Source organism: Nicrophorus vespilloides, unplaced genomic scaffold (assembly GCF_001412225.1).
Source record: "Nicrophorus vespilloides isolate i.1.1-1 unplaced genomic scaffold, Nicve_v1.0, whole genome shotgun sequence".
Classification (NCBI taxonomy): Eukaryota; Metazoa; Arthropoda; class Insecta; order Coleoptera; family Silphidae; genus Nicrophorus; species Nicrophorus vespilloides.
Genome location: NW_017097892.1, coordinates 299 through 15,932, shown reverse-complemented (window position 1 = coordinate 15,932; position 15,634 = coordinate 299). Strand labels below are relative to the sequence as shown.

Below are 15,634 nucleotides of genomic sequence, written 5' to 3'. Positions count from 1 at the left end.
TGCTGCCAACTCATAATTTGTTTGAAAGAAAATCATGTTTTGATCATCGTCTGCAGTGATTTATTTTCAATTATATTATTTGACACGTTTCTAGAGGCTAAATGAAGTTTTCAAGGATAAATTAGGAAAAAGAGCGGTAGATTTCGAGGTGTTTATTGTTAACTGTTGCCAACTTTGATTTTATTGAAGGCGTCTATTTAATGGATATTGAAAGGAAGACGGTGTTTTGGTTTTCGTTTGAGGTGTTTTATGGTTTATTTTTTTGTTGATAGGTGTGGTAAAAGTGAAATTTTCGAAAAGTGCGGGAGTTTTGCAGGATCAGCGAACAAACAGCAGCGCACCAACAACCGTCGGCGTAATCAACAAACAGCTTATAGATCAGAGTCGGTTCTGTACTGCACATTTTTGTTTGCAGTATTTCGGTTGGTGGTGTGTGCGAGAGAGAGTCGAACGCAGTAGGGAATTCGTCCTGCAGATAAGGATAGTCGGAGAAAGGGAGGGAAAAAAGCGGCAAACGAAGAAGAAGGGATTTGTTGACGCCGGACGCCGTTCGTTTTCCTTTTGTTTGTTTGTTTGTTTTTGGCGCCCGTTCGTTCAGTGTGCAGAGTTGATCTTGTTGAGTTGGTGGTGCTGTTGCTGCTGCTGTTCGTAATATTATTATTATATTATTATCGCTTGAATGCGAGACGACACGCGTTTCGCCGTCCGCCGCTGTTTGTCGCTTTCCTCCGTTCGGGTCTGTCCAGAGTTAACCCCAAGTTGGAGCCGAGGATGAGCACCAACAAATCCAAGCAGGGTAAAGAAGCCGAAGAGTTCACAGTGGAGAAGATCGTCGACAAGAGGATTCAGAACGGCGTCGTCGAGTACTTCCTGAAGTGGAACGGTTATGGGGACAGCGAGAACACCTGGGAACCCGAAAGCAACTTGGACTGCCCTGAGCTGATCAGGGAATTCGAAGCGGAGTGGGCGAAGAAGGACAAGGAGGAGAAACTCAAGAAACGGAAGACCGCCGGTAAGAAGAAGCGTCACCGAATCCTCCTCTCTCACTTGTTTCAAACAAAATTGCCATTTTCTTTTTCCGTTTTGTTTTTTTTCTATTCCCGCGATTGGTCGTTCGTTGCATTGTTTACCGTGAAACGCGACACCCTCTGCGATTGCATCATTTTAATAATTTTAACACCCAATTAATAACATATTTGTTCCCTTCAATCATCAACAACAACAGGTACACCCACAATGGAGCAAAGCAACAAGAAGAAGAAGGAGGAGAAGAAGCATGGCTTCGATAGGAAACTGATACCTGAGAAAATTATTGGTGCCACTGATAGCTCCGGTGAGTACAACCTCAAAATATTTAAAAAAACAAATCTAACATTGTTTTGTCTTTTTTTTTTCGTAGGGCAACTGATGTTCTTGATGAAGTGGGAGGGCACAGACGAAGCTGACCTGGTGCCATCGAAGCAGGCGAACATTAAGTGCCCCCAAACAGTTATCAAGTTTTACGAAGAGAGGTTAACGTGGCACGGCCCCAGCACAGACGAAGACAAACCTGATAAATCTTAATTCGGAGCGCGCCCCCCTCTCACAATCCCCAAAACTGTTACACAAAAGAAAAGGATCGACATGTTTTTTTTCTTCTTCTATATTCCTTTACCACCCCCCCCCTTTTTTTTGTTCATGAAAAATAGTAATTAGGTTATATGTTTCTTTTTTTTGATTTCGGATGATTCTAGTTTGAGTTGACTTGATGTTTAATTCATTTTTTACTATTAATGAATTTGTATAATGTAATAAAATCTATTCGGACATGTTGTGCGTGCGTGCATTTTTGGGACAAAAAAAAAACAAACTATGAAAAAAAAAACTGCGTGTACAAAACATTTCTCTCGTTCACTCGCTTATTTTTTAATAATAAAATTTAACATATTGTTTTTCTAAAAAAAAAACAAAAACCCGAGCAGTTATTATTCAATGATCACCATGGAAACCCAAGTATTTGACACTAATGATACAAAGCCAACTTTTAGACTTACTGAGTTCTAAATGAATAAGTAACAACAAAAACTACATACATACGATTAGCAAATTATTATTAGTACTGTTTCGTATTAAGATTATGTAATAAAAATATGTTTTGAAATTGTTGTTGTGTGTTGTTCATCAAGCAATCCTTGTGCCTCGTTTATTAATAATAAAAATTGAAGTTCTTATATTTTCTATAAACTGTGGCGTTTCCTTTTTGTCCTCAAATTGATTCTGCAAAAGCGTACGGATTTTTCTTGTATTTTTATTGAATGAAATCTGTTATAAAGGTCATTTGGATTTGCCCGTTTTGTGTATGATGTTCTGTATCTTCTGCCATTCCCTGTCCAGATGCGCCTTCTCGTTCTTGTCCTTGTGTTTCCGCGATCTCCGCCCGTCTGCCATCTTCACGCCGTACTGGAAAGCCGCCTTCGGCAGCGCCTCCTTCTGGTTCATGTAATCCGAATACTCTTCAGCCGTGTCGAAGTCCCACCTTCCGATCGGACCCTTCTTGTTGCCCAAATCCATCTTCGAGTAGTCCACCTCGTCGTCGGAATCGTCGATCGCGTCGTTCATCTCCTCCAAGCCGGGGTAACATTCCGCGTAACCTTCTGGTTCTTGCGCCAGTCGATTCAAGATCGCAGCGGATTTGTTCACCTTCAGAGACGGACCGGAGTTCTGCAGCAGATCCTCGTCCTGCTTATCGAAGTACGGCTGTCTCTTGCGATCTTTTCCGGAGTCTTTTCCTCGTGCGTTCGGCACGTAATCGCCTATGTCGCCGTAGATCGAATCGTCCTGCTTGCTGCACTTCTTCTGATCCGGCTCATCCGCTTCGTATTCTTTACGATCGTTTCTCTTCGTCTTCTTGCCCTTCCTGTTGCCCTGCCGCAGGTAACTCAAGATCTGCGTCAACTTGTTAATGACTATATCGTTCGTGGTTAAAGTCGTCGTAGATTCTAAAGAGGGAACGTCCGCAATGGAACGGATCAAAGTCGTCGGTATATCAGTCTCGGATTCGTCATCCAAATCGATCACGTACGCCATCCTCCCAGTCGAGAACAACTCGATTCTATCTACATGCTTCGACTTTAGACTCAACACTGTCTGATATATGGAGCGGCCGATTTTCGTTTTAAACTGCATCTCCTCGTCCTCCGGCTTCTTCACCAAATCTTTCTTTTCCTTCTCCTCCATCGTCTTGTTGGCCAACCGCTCCAACTCGTCCTCCTGTTCCTGCTCCTTGTGATGTATCTCGGAACGCACCTTCTGCAGCAACGCGTAATCCAAACCCTTCACCAAATGCGTGTGCTCCATGTCACCACCCAAGAACTTGGATTCCTGGATCATCTGTCTCCGGCGTTCGGCCGCATCGAATCCCGATTTCAAGTCAGGAGCGACCGCTCTGTATGCTTGCGCCGTGTTCATGGGGTCCTCGTTCTGGTAGTCCGGGTTACTGCCCTGCCTCCTCTCGCTCGCCCTGTCCCTGTACTTCTCCGCAAGTTCCGCCATCTTCGTGTCCTCCTGCTTCTTCAGCTTCGCGTAAAACGACTTCTTTTTGCGACGCTCCTCTCCTTTATCGCTCTTCGGCGGAGGCATCGCTCCAGCTGGATTGTTCATTGCCTCCCTGATCGACCCGGGGGCCGGCGCCGATGCAGGCGTCGACCTGGGGGTCATCAGGAGCTTCCTGAAATCATCGTTCGTCAACCTCTGCGAGGCCGGCGTATCACTAGGATTCGGCATCTGCAAAAAACAGCTCAATATTAACAAACTAAAACTTAAAAATATTATATAAATGTAAAATTTCAAGAAGTGAAATAATATCAAACAGTTTCAATGAAAATCAAAATAATCAAGCAACAAAATAACATTTGTTTTTATTGTTGTCAAACAATCTGCTGCCACTGTCATATGTTCTTCCCGAGTGCAAATAGTTTTATTTAAAATTAAAAAGAAAACAACTCTAATGAACTTAAGATTATAAAGCAATATCATTTGTTTTCATTATTGTTTTAGGAAAATTGTAAACAAATAAACGAATCAAAGTTTAACCTTTTTAAAGTTTCTACAACAGTTTTCCAAGTCCTGAAGAAGTATATTATTATTGCAAATATATCTTACCTTTATCCTAATTAATTGCACTTGATTTAATAACTAAGAACTAGTTTTTCATAGCTGAATACACCATAACCACAAAAGTCATCAAATGTCACTCGTAGGGGTCTGAGGGGGACAGCAATTGGTAGTTAATTCAATGGTCGCTAGAGGAATAAAAATGGAAGCCATGGAAGTGCTGCCACTACAACGAATCAAGACCATTCGTTATACCAACGTTAGAAATGTCTGCCAAATTAACAAAAATAAATATTTGAATTTGTCTTCAAGTTTTATTTTTTTGGAGGATAATTACGTAATTAGACTGCTACCTTTTCGAATGAGCCCACTGAAACAACTCTAGCATTGATATTTCGATTTACGAAATGCCTGAAAAGTACTGAAAATTTGCACAAATTAACGCTGAAAGTCTCACTTTTCCAACAACTTATCAAAAGTTTTAGCGAATTTCTAATTGGATTTTGTTAAATTCACAATTTGGTAGAACGAATTTCGTTAATAATGCGAAAACGAATTAACTTTTTTTACGATTTTATTTGCATATTCGTGTTATTCTGATTGAGAAATTTGTACATAAATAAATTCAACTTTGAAATGCGATTAATGTCAAGTAAACGTTTGTTCTTTGAAGAAAAAAAAAAAGGTCAACAATTGAAATGTAATTAACTGTAGGACGTGATGAGCATGCTTAAAACACAATTTAATTGTGTGTTTGGGAAATTTATTGCTCATTGTAAAAAAATGCTTACGGTCATAACGATTGTACTTGGAACGTCCGATGTTTGCAAATTTATTAATTAATAATTTTTTGATCATAACATTTTGATGAAAACAATAATTTTAAACGAAAACAATGAAATAGAACGAAAATTTAAGGAGAAATGTAAAATAAAATATTGTTTTAATCGTAAATTTAAGAAAACTTTTAAACAAAAGAATACAGAGAAACAAACAAATGAAATATATAGATTTAAATTGCGTCGAGAAAGGTGAGAACGGTGGAGTTTCGTGGTGCAATTTGAAATTTCAATGACGGACGTTGTTTGTTTACGAATTAAACGAATCTGGCACAAGGCGTTGCATTCGTCGTAAATATATTTAATTCATTATATAAATGGGACTAGATTTTGTACAAAATACAATTGCTTTTTTATTTTTGATATTTTCAGCGATTCGAGTTTGATGCGTTGCTGCTGATGTTTGCCACCTGAAGAGCTGCGCCGTAGAGAAGCGTTGCTATGCTACCAAAAAGTTCAGTGATGTAAACACCGATCGCAGCAGGCGTGTATTTCGTATCGGAATCTTCCTCTCCTTCTTCTTGATCCAAGAAAGCCTCGTCCAAATCTTCAGGTTTCGTGTTTGTGTTATTTTTGAGAGAATCGTCTTTGGAATTGTGAATTTTGCTTTCACTCGCTTTCAAATCGATGCTTCGCGCCGTTTCCACCAACGAGTTGTCCATCATCACTGGATACAGGACTATCCTTTGAGCGTCTTCGGGTCTCATCACTTTGTAGACGTTGCTGGAGCTCTGCACCTGATCGACTTTGTTCTCGAAATCCGCGTCGTCGTTCTTCTGCGCTTCCTCTTCGGCCCCTTGGAAATTCAGAGAGTTTCTCAACGCGGAAAAGAACTGCAGTTTCGTGAGGATCTTCCCGATTTTCTTCTGGATGAAACCGGGAGTAGCTTCGTTCTGAGTTTCCTCTTGTTTCTCTGAAAAATCAAAGATTTCGTTTTTCGTTGTCGTCCACAATCAAATTTGATTTTCTTTTTGTTTGTTGAAATACCTGTTTTCTTGAAGAACTCATACTCTTCCGCCTGCAACCTGCTCGCTTCTTTATTGTTATCCTCGGGAACGCGCAGATCTTCGATGTTCGATTTGTCTTCGGCTTCGGTACGCGACGAAGCTTTGAACAGAGAGCTGAGGATCGTCGAACCGCTGTTGTAAAGGAACGGCACCGCCGAAGAAGTCTTCATCAACTATAAATCACACACAAAAAAAAACATAGAATCACTAAACTCTGATCATCTTCCTGCATTCTTACCGTTGTGGTCACGATGAAGCACGTCAAAAACAAAGCTAATTTACTCATCTTGGTAACGGAATTATCTGCAGTTCGAACGGAAATAAACCGAAGCCGGAGTCTCTACGCAGCTTTAAACACGATTCCCCGCCAGTTCCGACGCGATGAAACGCGCGCGTCTCCTCCTCGTTTCAAGGGCTCAAGCCTTCTCGACCATCAAAGGAATCACAACGTTTCTAATCCAGATATCTTATTTACAAAAGTTAAGCAATTGTTTTCAGTTTGATCTTACTAAAAACAATCTGCTTAACTCTCGTTGCCTAGCAATTTTTGATCCAGTCCACACAACCATCATTTCTAGCAAAACAATATGTTTATTATCTCTAGTTGCCTAGCAATTGTTTGTTATTGTTTTTTTTTTTCAAGCGTAGAATTAGCAACGCGTTTGGACGGGATCTGCATCGTCAATCGGTCGCGGTCGCTTCTTGCATACCGAATTGTCGATTACATAATTCCCTGTCCATATTCGTAGTCCTTCGGCACATCCGATGCGCAGAGGTGAGACCTCCACGATTTGGAATTCGCATCGCTTTTTGGACCTACGTAATGTCCACAGCAAACCTTAGCCTGCACGATCTTCCTAGAAACGATGGAATTACGCAACGACAAATCTCAATTACAATAAAAAATATCATTCTAATTCCTTTTTTTTTTTGTTATTTACAAAACGTAGAGAATTCTAATTAATTCATTTTTATTATACAAAAACTGAATAAATGGTAATTAAACCAACAGTGTTTTATGTAAGAAATCGTTTACATCACCCATCCAAGACATATCATCTATAAGTATCGCTTAACTGTTCACTTTTAAATTAAATTCAAGCAGCGCCAAAAATGCTGAACTATAAATGTATTTCTAACACACACGTTAATTGGGTTGCCTAATTTCAATTAAATTTTCTTCTGAAGCCATCTCGCGAATTTCTTCGAAAGCCTTAAGTTCAAGCGATTTGGCGCTGTAAATCTTCGAATTTTGAAAATTTACTTGCATTCATATACTTAATTCATGAATGTTTATGAAACAACAATTAATTAATTAATATTTATTAAATTAACATTATAATATACATACAAAAAAAAACATAGACTGTGGAGTATTTGACAAAACTCAATTAAGTTACACTTAAATAAAAAAAAAAAAACGAAGACTATTATTCACTAATCACCGTAGACAATTAAATGGCCTACTATTAAAACTTAAAAGATTAAATTTATTTGTATTCTCCGGTCTCCTTCTCTATTTTATATATCACTGGAACGTTTGTGGGGTGGTCAAAATTGGTGGTAGTTGTTGATCAAACTCCGACTTTGCATGGGGTCATCTTCAGAACGTCGACCTCGAACTTCTCGTACTCTTTACAGATGGAAGTCTTGTCCTGATCCGCATCGATCACGATCACAGGCGCGGGACAGTGTCCGATCGTCTTGTCCATCAACCACTCTTCGTGGACTTTGTGCAGATCCTGCAGATATCCCAAGGGGATTTTCTTCTCCTCTTCGCGACCCCTCGTCTGCATACGTTCGTACACAATTTCGGGTGAAGTGCGGAGATACACTGCAAAAAAAAACAATTAGTAAACTTGAATTTAGTCGCGAATATGAAAACAAACCGATGAAATCCACGTCAATTTTCGTGTTCTCTAAGCTCCACTTGAACCACTCATCCAGAACAGCAGCAGATGGCTCAGCGATGATCTTATCCTTCTTCATTTGCTCCACGAAGCAGTATCTTCAATTTAAATTTAACAAATAACTCTTGCGTTTATTAACAGACAAATTACCTGGCACTGTAGATGGATCTCTCCATCAGCTTAACAGAGCATGGTGTCGGAAGGGTGTGCTGCTGCACCATTGTCAACATAACGTACGATTGGAACGAGAAGCTCCAATGTTTACTATCCTGATACATCAAACCCTAAACAAAAATAAAGTAAATCACACTTATGACAACACATTAAACAATTACTCACCAACAGATTGTTTCCATTGCAATTCCTCCACATATCGATGGGTTCAGCCAGCACACACACATCACTGTAATCTTTGAATCTCTCCAGAAACGTAGTCTTTCCACTACCAATGTTGCCTTCCACAATAACATTCAATTTCTTCCCTGAAGCGTTGCTCATTTTCGCCGATTTTCTTAACGAACTTTTCGAAATTTGCGCTCCGGTCTGAGCAAGCTTCTGCAAGTTTTGGCGCGCAGCGTTCATCTGTTTTCAGGTTAGTAATTTAAATGGAGAGGACGCGTGGGGCGTGTTCTAACGTTACGTAAAATTTGCGCCATTTTACGAAACCGTACAACTTTCAAACGCTTCTTTCTCGATGGAAATGCAGTTTTAATAGACGATGAATCGTTCATTTTGATGCGAATTTAATTACGTGCAAATCGTTTCCTCGAATCTGACCGCTACAGTCAACGAATATCGAGATATACTTGGAAATAAGCTTCAATGTGAAGTTTTGAAGCGTATAAGATTTCTATAAGATATTTTGAACTTATTGAATTCATGAAACTGTTCAATATGAATAATTTACAAGTTTAACAAGTTGTTTGTAAAGTTTACTGCAATTGACGTAACCGTAAGATTGCCTGTAATTTCAGTTTAGAAAAGCGGTTGTCAAAAGTGACAATTACCAAAATTTGTCCAATTTTTTTTTTGTTCGTTTTTCTGTTTGAAGGAAGATGGAATGGTTCGGTGTGACGAAGTACGGTGCGTCGGATCCGATCAAAGACATGATGCGATCCGATTACGAAGAGCCGACGGTGCAGAAGGACCTGTTCGAGGCGTGGAAAGCGGGACTGCTGAAGGGCAGCTTCGTCGAGTGGATCAAAGAGATCGACATTTACATCGGACAGGCGGACGGTTACGCGTACAAATCTTACGATAGGCTCCTGCGGATGAGAAACAAAGGAACTTTCAAGCCGGTCGGGCCTACCGAGATGTACAGATACCGGGGATGCAGTTCGATGGCGACGAGCTGGTTCTTGGACGACGACGCTCTCAAGAAGGAAACGTGGCATAACACGAGAAATCCATATAGATATTGAAATAAAACGAAAGAAACATGTAATATATATAATTTATATTCATATAAAACACACTTTGATCCGTAGTAGTAGTAGTAAAAACACGCACACTATAATATAATATATTAACATTTCTCCTTATTCATTTAATATCAAATCTTCAATTCTTTTTTTTACGTATATAAAATATAATGTTGAAGGATGCGCGGATGATCATGATGATGATGAAATTTCGATTTTCGAGAAGTAAACGTTAAATATACATAAAAAAGACATATATATGTACACATAGATATGACACACTTTTGTATTAATCGAGGAATCTGGGCTTTGAAACAAAAGACGAATAATTATCGCTTTTGTTTTTCGGTCGGGGAGGAGGGACTTTTGCAGGAAGGAACGTCTTGATTGACGCGAAGAAACTTGTTATTTTTTTTTTGGCAACTTTCGTTTTTTGTCTCTCGTCACTATTAGCAATATATTATTATTATCCTTAATAGTTATGTACAAGGAGTTTCGCGGAATGCACGGAACTTATACGTATTTACAAAATCCATTTCCGGTTCACGTTCAAAATTTACAAAAAATCAAATCAAATCAAATTCAATAGTTGATAATAGAAATTTCATCATCAGCTTTAAGAAAATCAACAATTTTCAGCTGATTCATTGATATGATCGATTACTAAATCGTTTATTAGTATTAGGATATAGAGTACATTATAAAATGGAAATTAACTAAATCAATATTTTCAACATTGTCAAATTTTTTGCAACGTTAAGTATTGTTATATCTTTTCATAAGTTAGTGATATGGTTGGTGTTTTGTTTTTTTTTTTGTAGCATGCTTGAGTTATTAGCGAAACCGGAAACGGAAGTAAATTGAAAGAAATAATTAAAAAAATCGTGCTTTACCTAAACCGAAGTTGATGTTCCGTGCATCGTTTTGTGCGTTTCGTTTTTTCTTGATGAAGAAGTTAAATATGAAGAAAAATTTGAGTTACTTCATCCAAAATTTGATCCAGTCGCCGTCGTTTTTGGCGACCAACGTGTGGGGGCAGCACTTGTAAGGGTTCGAGCGTTTCGGCGACCAACGTGGGACTCGTTTAGGATGTTTTTCCGAAAAGAATATGGGATTGCTTATTGTCACTATGTGATCTTGGTTTCGAAGAGGTCGCCGTTCGGGCAGGCGGTGCTAACAACAACCGTGGCCCGTTTCGGTGGCCTGTCCAGACTTCCCTCCGCCCTCCTCACCTGCGGAACAACACATTTCCTCTCTATACTCTTTCGCGAATTACGTTGCGTCGCGTTGTTCTGGTCGCTCAGATTGGTGCTCTGCGTCTTGTTGCCCAGACTCGACCGCGACGTCAGGCTGCTCTGACTACCTCCATCCAATTTACCTGAAGACGCCGTCTTCTTCAGGCTTCGCTCCCACGTCAGCGACGGGTCGTGATGGTTCTCGAACGTCGGACAGACCGTCTGCGAATCGCCGCTCGTGTGCGACGACTTCGAGCTGTGACCGTACCTCTGCGGATGACCGTGACCGTCCAGAGTGTGAGTCTTGAAGTAAGCACCTGCGCACAACACAACAACAATCAAGAAAAATTTGGCTATACGATTGATCCATTTGACTGAGATTCGTTGATTCTTTACTTGACTCTCGATTGACTCATGCTCTAAATAAACTGACCAGAAGAGTTACCGTTCTGCTTCCAGACGCGCAGACGGTGGCTGATCTCCCCGAAGCTCGGTCTCCTGATGGCCAATTCCGCCCAACACTCGACCATCAGAGCGTAGCAGTAGCTGGGACACGCGTCAGGACACGGCAGCAGCTTCCTCGATCGGATCATGTTTATCACCTCCTGATTATTGTACCCATAATACGGCTGAACATACGAAAGTTTCAGAGTAAAGTGAACACACTGTTTCAATAAAAAAAATCTTACCTGAAGGCCGTAACTGTATATCTCCCAGAGGACGACTCCGTACGACCAAACATCGCTCTCCGTCGTGAACTTCCCGTAAAGAATCGATTCCGGCGGCATCCAACGCACAGGTAACAGACTTTTCGATTGCACCCTGTAGTAATCGCAGCTGTACATGTCTCTGGACAAACCGAAATCGCTGATTTTCACAACCAGATCTTTGGAAACGAGGCAGTTCCGTGCGGCTAAATCGCGATGGACGTAGTGATTCTCCGAAAGGTATTCCATGCCTTGCGCGATCTGTATGGAGATGTGCAGGAATTGCACCTGCGTCAGACACTTTCCGTCGTTCGGGGAGTTGGCGATCAGGAATTCGTGCAGATCACCTTCGGACATGTACTCGAAGAGCATGCACATCGGTTCCTGCTTCATCACCACCCCGAGCAGACAGATGATGTTAGGATGTTTCAGCTCAGAAATCAACTCTATTTCGCGCTGAAAGTCCGCTTGCGTCTTCGCGCTCGCGTTCTCTTTCAGAGATTTCACAGCGACGAAGGTCTTCGTGCCTTTGGCTCTCAGCTCGCCTTTGTAGACTTTACCGAATGCGCCCTCTCCGAGTTCTTCAACGAAAGCTACTTCTTTGTACGTGTATTGCGGCACGTTCTGGAAACCGTTCTTCGGGTGGTGAGTGCGTAAAGGTGGAGCGGTCGGAAGCAAAGTGTTCATCTCCATCGGTGAACTGGGACCTCCGTTTCCGTAAATGTTCTTATCTGCTGTTGGTATACTCATCTAAAATATAAATAAATTCACTATATTTTCACCTATTGAATAATTAAATAACTTACGTTTCTCAATGTACGCGCGTTTTTGTTTTTCTTCTTGCAGCAGTAGAACATCAGAGCGAAGACTGCCAGAGTGACGAAGATCAGGGCTCCGCCGATGATGTACATCCAAACAATTTGAGCTGAAACATATCGAAAGCGTAAATAAAGCGCTGACACGAACGTGATTCGCCGCAGGATAAACACAAATTCATGTTCAATCAAGATTTTAAAAAAATTGATGATTTTTGTATTATGGATAATTTGCATTCGGTAACAATTAAAATTTGTTATTTTACACTATATAAATCTTAAAAGTAAATTAACATAAACTTACTGGAAATTAAATGGCGGTACATCAAAATAGTAACGCTTCTTTTATGACAATTTATAAAATTTCATATTTTTTCAGATTCAGAAAATTTGTTGATTTATATATTAAGTACGATTAATTTTGATAATAATAGAATTTTGAAAGTCTATATTATATGAATGTTAAATGAAAATTGAAAAAACCACAATAGAAAATAAATGGCGGTACATCAAAATAGTAACGCTTCTTTTATGACAATTTATAAAATTTCATTTTTTTTTCAGATTGAGAAAATTTGTTGATTCATATATTAATTACGATTAATTTTGATAATAATAGAATTTCGAAAGTCTATATTATATGAATGTTAAATGAAAATTGATAAAACCTCAATAGAAATGGAATAGTGATACATTAAAATAGTAACGCTTCTTTTATGACAATTTATAAAAATTTAATTTTTTTTTGCGATTCAGGAAATTTGTTGATTCATATATTAAGTACGATTAATTTTGATAATAATAGAATTTTCAAAGTCTATCTTATATGAATGTTAAATGACAATTTATAAAAATTTAATTTTTTTGCGATTCAGGAAATTTGTTGATTCATATATTAAGTACGATTAATTTTGATAACAATAGAATTTCGAAACTCTATATTATATGAATGTTAAATGAAAATTGATAAAACCTCAATAGAAATGGAATAGTGATACATCAAAATAGTAACGTTTCTTTTATGACACTCTCCAAAATTTACTTACAGCATTTCTTTATCCCGCAAATCTCCCGTTTATTCTTCTCGACATAGCAATAGGGCTCTGACTCGAGACCTCCGGGATTTCTGCAAGAAAGAAACACAAAATTTTTTATAGAAAAGAAAATGCGTTTGAAGAAAAAAAAATAATGATGATTACCTGCAGTAATTGTGGCCCACCAACTCCGGATAATTCGCTAAGGAAACGTGAAGATGGTGAGCCCAGCGTATGCATTTCGTGTTTGTTATGCTCACATCCAGCACTCCTCTATATAGTCTCCCGTTGTCCCAGTAACATTTGTCGTCTAAAAAATTGATAAATTTTATTCGAAAATTTTGTAAATAATAGTTTTTTAACTGACTTTCATCAATATTGTGCTGATCCACGTCCAGTTTTAGGCAGTAAGCGGAATTCGTGTCGTCCTCTTCAGGAAGTAACTCGCATTCCTCCAAATCCAAAGTACCTGAATGAATTTTATGTAAACTTACGTAATTTGATTATGTTAATATGATTTACTCACCTATAACTGGATGTCTTTTTGCTATCGAATACTCTAAGCGGCAGAGTTCAGTTTCCAGAAGGATGCAATCTTGTCTGCAAATTCTTTGGAGATGCATATTGGACATGTTTCTTAAGTTCTTGTAGGTTTTGTTCTTCTCGAGGACGTTGTGCTTGTTTATGTAGTACTGCTGGTAATTGTTGGTCTGCTCCGGTTCCGAGCAGATCGGAAACGAGGAGTAGCATAGCGTGGGAAGGACGAATTTGTTGCAGATCGAAGACACATCGCTGAAAGAAACAAAAGAAAGTTGCATTTTGTTTCTCAATATTTGAATATCCTGTATTATAAAGTTAGACAACCAGAGTTGCTTAAATTTGAAATAAAGTGTATTGTGTTTGCTTACTTGGACTGCGAGACGACGAGGAGTGCGTTCTCCAGGTTCTCCTCGATCTTCTCCTGGGTGAGAGGTGGCTGCACGAAGACGTGCCGATGGGCGAGGAAAGCCCGACAAGCGGTGCCCTCGTACGGCTGACAGAAGGGTTGACTTCGGTTGTAGACGGCCGGTGGTTGCGGTGGCAACGAGAGGATGCGATCGGCGCCGAAGGGGGAGGCGGCGTCGAACAGGTCCGGATTGTGGACGGTCTGCTCGTTGATCGAAGGCAGGGCCGGATTCGGGATCGTCGAGAGGAAGTCGCGGCTGCCTTCTGCGTGAGGGAAAGAGGTCGTTAGTCCTGGAGCGGCGTCTTCGTCGTCGTTGCCGTGGAAACCAAACACCGGCCTGTACGTCGGAATATCACCTGTCGCGCCGCCGTTCGCCGCCCAATTGTCGATCACCTCCACGAACGCCGAAGAAGCGATCTTCTCGGAGCCTTTGCTCGCGACGCACGTGTAGAAACCGCGATCCAATCCTTCCAACTTCATTATCCTCAGGACGCTCACGTGCAGTTGCTCCTGATGTTTCTGCAAAACATCGACAGTTACATTAACATCAATACTAAAGAGTGTGTCTGTAATGCTACAATGACGACAATTGAATTAAAATTACTAATTTTTATTTGCGATCTGTCAAATCTGACATGTTACACTTGCAGAATTTGTGCAGAACGATTTTGACAAAATGGTGACAGATGCGTTGATTCAAAAGTGTGTCTGTAATGCTACAATGTGGACAATGGACAACTGTCATATATATTCAAATTTGAAATGCTCTTGTCTTTGAAAACTGTCAAATCTGACATAACAATTTGTGCAGCACGATTTTGACAAAATAATGACAGATGCGTTTATTCAAGAGTATTATAATACTTGAATACATCAAATATGACAGCCAAAAATAGACAGCTCAAATTTAATATTCAACTGTCACATTTGATGTATTCAAATTTGAAATGCTTTGCCTCTTGTTTTTGAAAACTTTCAAATCTGACATATACAAAATTGTGCAGAACGATTTTGACAAAATAATGACAGATGCGTTTATTCAAAAGAATGTCTGTAACACTTGAATACATCAAATATGACAGCCAAAAATAGACAGCTCAAATTTAATATTCAACTGTCATATTTGATGTATTCAAATTTGGAATGCTTTGCCTCTTGTTTTTGAAATCTGTCAAATCTGACAGATAACAGTTTGTGCAGCACGATTTTGACAAAATAATGACAGATGCGTTTATTCAAAAGAATGTCTGTAACACTTGAATACATCAAATATGACAACCAAAAATAGACAGCTCAAATTTAATATTCAATTGTCATATTTGATGTATTCAAATTTGGAATGCTTTGCCTCTTGTTTTTGAAAACTTTCAAATCTGACATATACAAAATTGTGCAGAACGATTTTGACAAAATAATGACAGATGCGTTTATTCAAAAGAGTGTCTGTAACATTTGAATACATCAAATATGACAGCCAAAAATAGACAGCTCAAATTTAATATTCAACTGTCATATTTAATGTATTCAAATTTGAAATGCTTTACTTCTTGTTTTTGAAAACTGTCAAATCTGACAGATAAAAGTTTGTACAGCACGATTTTGACAAAATAATGACAGATGCGTTTATT

General features: G+C 39.4%; 6 protein-coding genes across 8 annotated transcripts; 2 read left to right on the top strand and 4 right to left on the bottom strand.

Moving 5' to 3' along the window:
* The first annotated feature begins 369 nt into the window (after positions 1-369).
* LOC108561326 (chromobox protein homolog 1-like) lies at positions 370-1,660 on the top strand. Its single transcript, XM_017919200.1, has 3 exons — positions 370-1,012; positions 1,226-1,333; positions 1,400-1,660. The coding sequence occupies exons 1-3, from the start codon at positions 772-774 to the stop codon at positions 1,561-1,563; spliced, it is 513 nt and encodes a 170-aa protein (XP_017774689.1). The 5' UTR covers positions 370-771; the 3' UTR covers positions 1,564-1,660.
* A 611-nt stretch (positions 1,661-2,271) lies between these two features.
* Positions 2,272-4,277, bottom strand: LOC108561323 (protein Red). The gene is made up of 2 exons (XM_017919194.1): positions 4,141-4,277; positions 2,272-3,762 (listed from the first exon to the last, which is right to left on the bottom strand). Exon 2 carries the CDS (start codon positions 3,760-3,762, stop codon positions 2,314-2,316), a length of 1,449 nt encoding a protein of 482 aa, XP_017774683.1. The 5' UTR covers positions 4,141-4,277; the 3' UTR covers positions 2,272-2,313.
* An 899-nt stretch (positions 4,278-5,176) lies between these two features.
* Positions 5,177-6,277, bottom strand: LOC108561324. Its single transcript, XM_017919195.1, has 3 exons — positions 6,177-6,277; positions 5,919-6,111; positions 5,177-5,844 (listed from the first exon to the last, which is right to left on the bottom strand). Exons 1-3 carry the CDS (start codon positions 6,222-6,224, stop codon positions 5,300-5,302), a joined length of 786 nt encoding a protein of 261 aa, XP_017774684.1. The 5' UTR covers positions 6,225-6,277; the 3' UTR covers positions 5,177-5,299.
* A 986-nt stretch (positions 6,278-7,263) lies between these two features.
* Positions 7,264-8,650, bottom strand: LOC108561321 (deoxynucleoside kinase-like). Its single transcript, XM_017919191.1, has 4 exons — positions 8,188-8,650; positions 7,999-8,132; positions 7,828-7,946; positions 7,264-7,772 (listed from the first exon to the last, which is right to left on the bottom strand). Exons 1-4 carry the CDS (start codon positions 8,428-8,430, stop codon positions 7,513-7,515), a joined length of 756 nt encoding a protein of 251 aa, XP_017774680.1. The 5' UTR covers positions 8,431-8,650; the 3' UTR covers positions 7,264-7,512.
* Positions 8,651-8,850: 200 nt separating this feature from the next.
* On the top strand, positions 8,851-9,269 carry LOC108561316. Its single transcript, XM_017919187.1, has one exon. The coding sequence runs from the start codon at positions 8,904-8,906 to the stop codon at positions 9,267-9,269; it is 366 nt and encodes a 121-aa protein (XP_017774676.1). The 5' UTR covers positions 8,851-8,903.
* Positions 9,270-9,556: 287 nt separating this feature from the next.
* LOC108561331 (tyrosine-protein kinase transmembrane receptor Ror-like) lies at positions 9,557-14,521 on the bottom strand. Of its 3 annotated transcripts, none has more exons than XM_017919209.1 (10): positions 13,969-14,521; positions 13,587-13,852; positions 13,428-13,529; positions 13,226-13,370; positions 13,073-13,152; positions 12,018-12,136; positions 11,194-11,961; positions 10,938-11,133; positions 10,648-10,821; positions 9,557-10,501 (listed from the first exon to the last, which is right to left on the bottom strand). In XM_017919209.1, exons 1-10 carry the CDS (start codon positions 14,484-14,486, stop codon positions 10,443-10,445), a joined length of 2,427 nt encoding a protein of 808 aa, XP_017774698.1. In that variant the 5' UTR covers positions 14,487-14,521; the 3' UTR covers positions 9,557-10,442. The 3 variants fall into 3 exon arrangements, with proteins under 3 accessions (XP_017774698.1, XP_017774697.1, XP_017774696.1); XM_017919208.1 differs by having other exon boundaries at positions 9,557-10,821; positions 13,969-14,269; positions 14,363-14,521; XM_017919207.1 differs by having other exon boundaries at positions 9,557-10,821; positions 10,950-11,133.
* Positions 14,522-15,634: the final 1,113 nt, after the last annotated feature.

Bases quoted from the DNA above. Each gene is read 5' to 3' on its own strand.
- LOC108561323 (XM_017919194.1), bottom strand. From the start codon at position 3,762: ATGCCGAATCCTAGTGATACGCCGGCCTCGCAGAGGTTGACGAACGAT.
- LOC108561316 (XM_017919187.1), top strand. From the start codon at position 8,904: ATGGAATGGTTCGGTGTGACGAAGTACGGTGCGTCGGATCCGATCAAA.
- LOC108561331 (XM_017919207.1), bottom strand. From the start codon at position 14,486: ATGAAGTTGGAAGGATTGGATCGCGGTTTCTACACGTGCGTCGCGAGC. The intron at 13,853-13,968 runs GTAAGCAAACAC...TGTTTCTTTCAG, and splicing joins CTCGTCGTCTCGCAGTCCAA to CGATGTGTCTTCGATCTGCA. The intron at 10,822-10,949 runs GTAACTCTTCTG...TGTTGTGCGCAG, and splicing joins GCGCGTCTGGAAGCAGAACG to GTGCTTACTTCAAGACTCAC.
- LOC108561326 (XM_017919200.1), top strand. From the start codon at position 772: ATGAGCACCAACAAATCCAAGCAGGGTAAAGAAGCCGAAGAGTTCACA. The intron at 1,013-1,225 runs GTAAGAAGAAGC...CAACAACAACAG, and splicing joins CAAGAAACGGAAGACCGCCG to GTACACCCACAATGGAGCAA. The intron at 1,334-1,399 runs GTGAGTACAACC...TTTTTTTCGTAG, and splicing joins TGGTGCCACTGATAGCTCCG to GGCAACTGATGTTCTTGATG.
- LOC108561324 (XM_017919195.1), bottom strand. From the start codon at position 6,224: ATGAGTAAATTAGCTTTGTTTTTGACGTGCTTCATCGTGACCACAACG. The intron at 6,112-6,176 runs GTAAGAATGCAG...TGTGATTTATAG, and splicing joins GCTTCATCGTGACCACAACG to TTGATGAAGACTTCTTCGGC. The intron at 5,845-5,918 runs GTATTTCAACAA...TTGATTTTTCAG, and splicing joins TGAGTTCTTCAAGAAAACAG to AGAAACAAGAGGAAACTCAG.
- LOC108561321 (XM_017919191.1), bottom strand. From the start codon at position 8,430: ATGAACGCTGCGCGCCAAAACTTGCAGAAGCTTGCTCAGACCGGAGCG. The intron at 7,947-7,998 runs GTAATTTGTCTG...TTTAAATTGAAG, and splicing joins AGATCCATCTACAGTGCCAG to ATACTGCTTCGTGGAGCAAA. The intron at 7,773-7,827 runs GTTTGTTTTCAT...TTTTTTTTGCAG, and splicing joins AATTGACGTGGATTTCATCG to TGTATCTCCGCACTTCACCC.